At 41.2% G+C, this 9,483-nt stretch overlaps 1 protein-coding gene across 1 annotated transcript; it reads right to left on the bottom strand.

The window, feature by feature from the left end:
- Positions 1-347: 347 nt before the first annotated feature.
- LOC140186583 (NPC intracellular cholesterol transporter 2-like) lies at positions 348-9,332 on the bottom strand. Its single transcript, XM_072240950.1, has 4 exons — positions 8,965-9,332; positions 7,528-7,635; positions 3,575-3,747; positions 348-1,553 (listed from the first exon to the last, which is right to left on the bottom strand). Exons 1-4 carry the CDS (start codon positions 9,047-9,049, stop codon positions 1,467-1,469), a joined length of 453 nt encoding a protein of 150 aa, XP_072097051.1. The 5' UTR covers positions 9,050-9,332; the 3' UTR covers positions 348-1,466.
- Between the last annotated feature and the right edge of the window lie 151 nt (positions 9,333-9,483).

Here is a 9,483-nt window from a genome sequence, read left to right as displayed (position 1 = left end):
TCAAAAGAAACACACTTCCAAGCCTAGGAAAAGATTACCTCAGAGGGAGGAAAGGATTCAAGGATGTGGTCAAAGCTTCCTTAGGTTAAAAAAAAATTGCAATATGCCACAGGCTGCAGGGTACTTCTGATCACGACCGTTGTTGCATGAAAGTAGTCATGGTGGGAGAGTACTGGTAGTTATGAAGCAGCCTCTGTACTTGACAAAGCAGCATCAAATGGAGACCCTTTTGGTGGAAAAAGATCTGCTTGGTCCACACTATTCAACATTTTATGCACCAAAGATCAAAGAAAAATTCAGGACAATTCAAGCAAATCCATATTTACAATGGTTTATTTAAACCCTACATCACTTTCACACTTCCCTCCTTCGTACCCATACTACAGACACACAAACAACGCATTTAAGTCAGAATTGTCTGGTTTTCCAATTAACTGTGATGTCTTCCAATTAGCTTAGTTCTTAGGAACCCATTGTTCAGAGTTGCACTTCAGATTTAATCTTCAATGCATATTCGGATCTGAAGGTTGGTCACTGAAGTCAATATTCACTTTATGTCCTAACCCCAAAAATACCCCAACAATGACCGTGCTGCAGAGGATAGCAAGATTAATATACCACTTCAAACTGCCCACTTACCCATCCTGTTAAGGCTGCCCCATTGGTTCAATGCCAAGACCCAAAGAACCAAAATGAAAGCCACCCATCTTTCCTGATAGATCTCCCATTAAGGACCTCAGACATTAAAAATTCACATTCATCTGCAATTCATAGTCATACTTTATTGATCCTGGGGGAAATTGGTTTTCATTACAGTTGCACCGTAAATAATTAAATAGTAATAAAACCATAAATAATTAAATAGTAATATGTGAATTATGCCAGGAAATAAATCCAGGACCAGCCTATTGGCTCAGGGTATCTGATCCTCTAAGGGAGAAGTTGTAAAGTTTGATGGCCACAGGCAGGAATGACTTCCTATGACACTCTGTGTTGCATCTCAGTGGAATGAGTCTCTGGCTGAATGTACTCCTGTGCCCAACCAGTACATTATGTAGTGGATGGGAGACATTGTCCAAGATGGCATGCAACTTGGACAGCATCCTCTTTTCAGACACCACCGTCAGAGAGTCCAGTTCCATCCTCACAACATCATTGGCCTTACGAATGAGTTTGTTGATTCTGGTGGTGTCTGCTATCCTCAGCCGACGACAGCAAACATGATTGCACTGGCCACCACAGACTTGTAGAACATCCTCATTTATTGATCCATTCAATTGTTTACAAAAGGCAATAATGGGACAAATCATTGTTTAGAAATGCATGTTCAAAACTTACAAATTTAAGTAAATGTTACTTGCATTAATTTGGCTTAGTCCTTAAATAAATAGGTGATAGAAACTTCTTGGTTACATGGATAAAAGGACGTGGATACTGTTGCAGCAGTAAGGAATACAGAACCTAATTTATTTGGAAATCTGTACAGGGATCCTGCAGCAAAAGAGGTCTCGATCAAGCTCATCCTTCAGCTCCCATTCAACCATCAATTTAATCTGGGAAAAGAAAAAAAAATGTCATAATCATAGAATTGTTATGACCTGGAACAGACCGAACTGGCTTCTCGTTGAGCAAACCCATTTTCCTGCAAACAACAGGAATTCTGCAGATGCTGGAAATTCAAGCAACACACATCAAAGTTGCTGGTGAATGCAGCAGGCCAGGCAGCATCTCTAGGAAGAGGTGCAGTCGACGTTTCAGGCCGAGACCCTGCATGTTCATTACAGCTCTTAAATTCTCTAAACAATTCACTTTGATGCAATGATTGGCCATGTTTCCATGGCGCAGCAGTCAGTTCAACCCAACCTTCAGTGCTGTCTGTGTGCACATTTTCACCTACTTTCAAGGTGCTCCAATTCCTCCAATATCTCAAAAGATGTACGATAGATTAACTGGCTACTATTAATTATCCCTAGTGTAGGTGGGTCACACACAATAGGGGAGAGTTGATAGGCATGTACAATACAGTAAATTACAGAGAAAATGAGAGAATGAGAATGCTTAAAGATGGCTGAGTACTGGGCAGAACAGTCTCAGATGTCATCAGAAAACAAAGCAGAAAAACTTGAGCAAAAACAAAAAAATCTCCCTCATTTTCCTTTTATCTTTTGGCTAAAATTTAAAATTTGTTCCCTGATCCTGGAATAGTTCATTAATGATTTCCTTTCATTTACCCCAAAACATTTCTCAATCCTGACTCTAGAGCAGCTCCACTTCTCCTATCTAAACTTATAACTCCCATCCCAGGAAATCTAATAAATCACTTAATTATATTAAATGGTGTGTGCTGATTAACTAGACATAGTGGAGTGAATGTATTTTTTCATTCTTTTAGTATATTTCTCACAGAAGATGAGCATATTTAGATGATAAAACAAGTTAACACAAATTCAATTTCACTGAATCACTTCAAAGGCTGGCATTCCTAAAAGCAGATTTAGATTCACTTTTTCCTATTCATCTGCTGTCTAACATTATGCAAGAATGGATACAGTGTGCAAACCTGCAAGCTATAGAATTTAGCTTAATAGCAGCTTCAGAAACAGAATTGTCCTTGCTGGGATGACGAAAGTGCATGACTTCACATTTCTGTTTGAGATACAAGCTAGCAGACCAGGAAGTGTGTTGGTTAACCCTTGTGAACTTAGACCTACATTTTCCGAATGACCAAATGTGCAGATCTTGCTGATAACTGGCCATATGCCAGAGCAAGATCCGTCAAAAAGTACTAAAGCAAAAGGCACCCATCCATGATTTAGCACAACATGGCATTTAAGCATTCTGCACCTACCCAGAAAGTGAACTTGCTACGTGCAAGTAGTAAGTTTAAATACTTTCCACTTCAACTATTCCAAATTATTCATAGTGATAGCTTAGATGTCTAAAGCAAAAGCAGTATCACAAGATATACAACCATCTGGATACCTTGTTTTAAGAGATAAATGATGTACCCTTTCCTCACTAAACATATTCCATGAAGACTATTCAACTTAAGATTTTAAATACCTGATAGAGCAACTAGTTTAAAAATGTTAATTGCTCATTACAGCCTTGTTTTATTGCTTGTGGCAATCATACAATGCCAACAACATGGTTTCTCACATCAAGGAAATGCAAACTAGAAGGTTCTCTAATATTCTGCTATTAAGAAATTAATTTAAGGAAATTGAAGCTCTTGCATTAATCAGGAGGACAGCACTACTAATACTGAAAGACCGGTGAGAGCTGCTGGAATTGTTGAAGTGTTATTTTAAACTAATTAGACAGATTTTGGAATCAAACAGTTTACTTAAAATTTTTAAATAGTAAGACAAGAAAGTATACACACATCTTAAATTTCAATGTTCTAAGTTTATTATACAATATCCTCACTGAATGGAGCAGAGCTCAGCATCAACCTGCATTCTAAAGGACTTGTATAAAAATGCCTTTTGTTAAAGTATATAACATACAAGGCTTAGACAAACAATGATTAAGTTGAAGATATTAGAATTCATTCATGTTTTATGACACTTACTGATGGGTATTCCTTTTTTATTCGTAAGTAGTTGAGGTAGTGGTAGTTCTGATTATTCTGAATGGGACACTGAATCCCAGATTGACAACCATCAGCATTAGGAATATTAAATGGGATTGCAATGCCATTCATAATGCCATAAACCGCAGCCACAGTTTTTTGACTCGATGTTTCTGCGAAGAAATTATAACAGTTAGCCTTCATTGATTCAAGGCCAGGTTTCAGAGGAAGGGCAGTACATAGGGTCATAATTTCTGCTAACTGGGACAAAGGGCATGTTTCACAATAGAAGTTGCAATGCTCACACTTTACATTTCCAAGCAATCCATTACTGTTACATTTTGAAAAGCTTAAATATTGTTCTAGCACTCAGAAGCCTAAAAGGCTCTTCAATTTCATCCAGAATTTTAATTACATGACAAAATTTGTAATGAAAAGTGAAAATATGTTGGTGAATATTAAAAATTAGAGTATGCAAGTTTGGCATTGGTAGTGCTGATAATGAGCTGTACATGGAATCTAGATTAATTGATTGAGCCTTTTAAAGTCAGACAAAGCTGCCTTTATTACTGTATCAAATCTAGTTTATTTAATTTTACAGTAGTGGGTTTTCTAAGTTTCCCTTAATAACAATTTTGCTTTTCCCAAAACTTTCCTCCAGGTCAATTTACTAATCTGCTCAAGAAAGACTTGCTTCCACCTGCATATCCTCTCTCCACTCTGCAAATCTCCCTTGAAATTGTCATCCATGCTTTTATCTGGACACCCAGCTATTACAGAACACTCTCTACCTTCGCCCTTATTCTATTCACCATAAAGTTGACTGAAAACTCTTTTGTTCATAATACATGTCATGTCATAAATGCACCTTATTTGTTCATTTATTTGTGGTAATATTACTATGCTTTGTGTGTACAAGTTGTATGTACTGTGTTGTGCACCTTGACCCAGAGGAACGTTGTTTTATTTACTGGTATACATGTGTATGGTTGAATGACAATAACTTGAAACTGAACATGAACAAAGTGGACTTCCCACCATTTTCCCTTAAGTTTCTGGAAAGATGGCAGTATGTTCAAACGCAACGACGTCTACAGGGCCAACCAAAGGTATTGTCCTTTTTAAACATTTTATTATTTTTTTTTTTAAGATCACAGGACTCTGCTGGCCATTAAGAACTGCAGGTCTATCCCATCACAGAGTTACTCGTTGGCTGAGAAACTGAAGGAGCTGAACTTGGATGTGGAATATGCACCAGAAAGGCGTCGGAGGAATCGGTGTGCAGTCTAACAGCAAGTGATCATCTTAGTAACTCATCTTGTGACAGCAAGACTCTGTTGGACATTGTTAATGTGGAATGCTGCAAATCTGATTCAGTAATTTATTAGCAGACGGCAAGGAAGCAGTGTAGGCTCAGCCGCAGCGGGGACTCCGCCTCAGGCCACAGTGTTACCGTTTACAGCTGCCCATGAGAGATGGCCCATCGGAGGCAGTGTGACACATGTCCAAGCTGCAGTCAGTGGTGCCCCCCACACCCCCGTCCCAGCGTTTGCTTGGCAGAAGTCAAGCTGTATTGTGTTCAACTGCAGACTGTTCCAACATTCATGTGCTCAGGGACATTTTTTTTGTGACTACGTTTTACTGATATCTTGTATGTGCTACATGTGCCTTGTGCTGTGTATGTCAATTGGTACTGTGTTTTGCACCTTGGCTCCGAAGTAATACTGTTTCGTTTGGCTGCATTCATATGTATTTATGTATGGTTCAATGACAATTAAACTTGAACTTGATAGCAAACTACCCTGGCTCCCAGCTCAGCAGTACCTCAATTTCAAAATTCTAACCTTCATTTACAGAGCCATCCCGTTCCTCAAGCCTACAGTACATCTCTCTGATTGCCTCAAAATCTCAGCCTGCCAAGATGCACAGCCACAAACAACCTGTGAATTTTGTTTCGTTACTTATCCAAGCTTAAAATACTGGTCAGGCATGTCTTTAGTTCCAAATCTCCAGAGTTCACTTCCTACCCTCCTCCCCACCCCCAAATGCTCTTAAGCTATGGCCATCTCTCCTCCAACTTTCAATCCAGATGAAGGGTCTCTATCTGAAACACTGGATATCCACTTCTATCCGTAGGTGCTGCCCGATACCCCAGCTCTTCCTTGTAATTATTTTCTCAATTCTATTTTAAAATCCCTGAATGAATTTTGAGAATCCTTGCAGACAAGAATTTTTCAATGAACAAATGATGATGAGGAAGCAGTATGCATGTGGCAAAATCTGCAAGGACGATCGTGGCTTGACGATCCACCAAGCGAGGATGAAGTGTTTGGCGGGAGCAGGAGCAGCACAACGCGCAGGTGTCCAACCTGGTGAGACGAAGGAGGGGCCAGGCCCGGGGTCACCCCATAGTGCCCGGAACCTCCAAGTGTTGCAAACTAATCCCTCTAATACGAAGTCTAACAGGAGGCGGATCAAATGGCCTGCAGCTAACATGACTTCACTGTGGAAGCAGTTTGATGAAGATGTTAACCAAATTCTGGAGGAAATGGTGAAGGAAAGGATTGGTAGGAAGCTGCAAGCCATGACAACAATTATTGTCAGTATTGCCCAGTGGAGGTTGGTTGTAGGGGTTTTGCAACCCGTTCCTTAGTTAGAGCCTTCAGCAATTTGGGCTTCGAGGGGGAGAGGAAGAGGAGAGCCATCCGCAGTACCACCGATGCGGCAGACAGGGCCTCAAAATGGCTGTGGCTCAAAATGGGGGAGCCATGGAGTCATAAGTAGCTAGCCATCTGGACACAAGCTGGGGTCTGATCAGCCCGGCTGGGTCACCTGGAGGAGGTTGTATGATGTTGAAAGACCCGAAACACTCAATGATTCCAGGAACATCACTGAAGATGTGGCCAGAAGCATCAGTAGATGTATGTACACAGTTTCCATCCCCACACATCTTCCACTTTTTAAAATTCATGTACCCCATCAATCCCACTTCATGGCATGTGTGAACTATCAAGAGGAACAATTTTCTCAAGGGATCAGGCACAATATTTTAAAAGTCCTGTTGTCTCATTTAATTTGCCTGAAGGAGAATACCTCAGCTTCCCTTGCAAGCAAAAATCCTTCACCCCCAGAATCATTAGTAACCTAATGGGTTGATGACAATATTTGGAAAATGCTGAAACAGTTAATTTAAGGTAGTGGCTAGTGTAATGCTTTATAGTATCTTCATCTGGCTCCCCAAATCAAAAATTTCACTTTTCCCATATTTGCCACCTGTCTGGCTATTCTACAAAATGATTTCCTTACTATGTTTTACAATTGGTGTCATTTACACATTATTCACACTTGTGCCAGTTACTGATAAGCAAAAAAAAATACCAGCAGCACACTGGTCTTTACACGTACCCTGGCAGACACCACAATCTCCCTCCAACTTCAAAGACTACCATTTCATATTTTCTTAGGTACCCAAGGAGGCCATTCACTTCATGTCCATGCTAGTCCTCACAGCAATCCTATTCCTCAAATTACCTCCCTGTAATCTATTCTCTCTCATGTGTCTATTAGTTCCACACCCTCCAGCTCTCCTACCACCACCCCAGCAGTAATTTATGTGTGCAAATTAAGAACCACCAGCATACTTTTGGGACGTGGGGAGAAACAACATCCAGAAGGAAAACTCACATCACAGTGAGAACTTGAGACAAATCTTAGGGCTGAGCCCAGGTCACTGCACTGAGAGGCAGCACCCAAGTGTTTGGACCACTGTTTTACCATTGCCTCTTATTCCATGAGCCTGAATTTGAGGATATAGAATTTGAAAAGGTACAACAAAAGGGATCAGATTGCTTTGCAGGAACATTCAATAGACTGCTTTCCTTCTGAGCTGAAGGATTCTCATCTGTGCTGAGGTTTCTCCTTTGCCAATTTTACACTTTAAAATCAAGACTTACTGCTAGCAAAAGTCACGTTCACAGCATAGGATTGTCCTTTGCGGAGTATACACGGCAGCGAGGGGCAAGGTGTGATATCCACTATTAAAATTTTTCCGGATGTAGATCCTGCAATACAATGAATACAGATAGAGATTAACTATAGCTAGTACCAGAAGTTAGTGTTGCACTGGTATACCGTCAAAGCACCAACCTTTATAATTCACAGCAACACACATCAAAGTTGCTGGTGAACGCAGCAGGCCAGGCAGCATCTCTAGGAAGGGGTACAGTCGACGTCTCAGAACGAGACCCTTCGTTAGGACTAACTGAAGGAAGAGTTAGTTAGAGATTTGAAAGTGGGAGGGGGAGGAGGAGATCCAAAATGATAGGAGAAGACAGGAGGGGGAGGGATGGAGCCAAGATCCCAGCTCTTGGCTCCATCCCTCCCCCTCCTGTCTTCTCCTCTTATTTTGGATCTCTCCCTCCCCCTCCCACTTTCAAATCTCTAACTAACTCTTCCTTCAGTTAGTCCTAACGAAGGGTCTCGTTCTGAGACGTCGACTGTACCCCTTCCTAGAGATGCTGCCTGGCCTGCTGCGTTCACCAACAACTTTGATGTGTGTTGCCTGAATTTCCAGCATCTGCAGAATTCCTGTTGTTTGCGTTTATAATTCACTGACTTGATTTTTGTTTAGGATTAATGGCCCTTTATCCCATCCCCCAGCCCACTGGCCCAATTGCCCAGAAATGTATAATCAAAGCAAAAAGCTTGCTCAAACCAGATTTTGGAAAGAGAAACAGTTAATGTGCTAGGTCAGACATCCTTCACCAAAACTGAATTACCAGTAGATACTAGATGCAATTAGTCACACAAAACCAAGTTGGAGAATGACAATAATCTACCAATAAAACATCAATCTAGGATGTAAATTAGATCAAGCAACACACATCAAAGTTGCTGATGAACGCAGCAGGCCAGGCAGTATCTCTAGGAAGTACAGTCGACATTTCAGGCAGAGACCCTTCTACTCCAACAGCCACTTTCTCTCAAAGGTGACATTAATTACAATGGCACATTCAGACTTTAAAGCACAATAACCAAAACGAAGTTTGTTTTTAAGAGTTAAAGAGCTAATCATGGTTACACTTCAAAAATCGTAGCACGTGGAAAAGTACTAACTCTGAATTTTAAGGAGAAAAATAAAATGCTTCGATAACAGTATTATGGAGTCGACGTTTCGGGCTGAGATCTCATCGGGATCTCCAGCATGGATGTTGCCTCCTCCATCATTTTCAGTGTGTTGCCCAAGATTTTCAGCATCTGCAGAATCTCACGTGTTTGTGCACCAATAACAACAATACTCAAACTTTAGGGCAAATGGATCATGCAAAGTATTTTTCTTGAATTTCTACTGAACTGCCGAATAGACCGTAGGATGTTTTAGACAGACTTACCGCAGTCTTTAAACTTCACCGGCTGTGCCGCACACAACGCGGCCAGGAGCACGAAGCCGAAAGCCACCTGACACCTCAGCTCCATGTCTCACCGTCCTACAGTGAGCGGCTCGCCGCCGCCGAAAGATGGTTTTAAAGCCCTGCCATCCATCCCGGCCGGTGGGCGAACCCGGACCCCACCTTCTTGTTCACACCGGCATCCCATCACCCCTCAGGGTACACGTCTGCTTTCTGCATTAAACACCGCCTTCCTTTATTTGGAAAACACCTACTCACGGAGAATTTAAGAATATTTTTATTGACAGTCACTCAACTGTACTACGACCTTCCCAGGTACAAAGACAAGAACGCTGGGGCAGGTCGCATCCTTGATTGACAAAAGGGAAAGCCAATAAAACCGCAGCGCTCTAAAATTAGCCAATCAGATGTTTAAAATTGTTTCTGCGTCATTGGACCGCCTTCCTGATTATGACAGACACTTTTAATCTCCAATGTAGACGATACGTTGTGAAAAATATG

This window comes from Mobula birostris, chromosome 1 (genome assembly GCF_030028105.1).
Source record: "Mobula birostris isolate sMobBir1 chromosome 1, sMobBir1.hap1, whole genome shotgun sequence".
Lineage (NCBI taxonomy): Eukaryota > Metazoa > Chordata > Chondrichthyes > Myliobatiformes > Myliobatidae > Mobula > Mobula birostris.
Note: the sequence above shows the minus strand (reverse complement) of the source record. Positions and strands in the feature narration are given on the sequence as shown.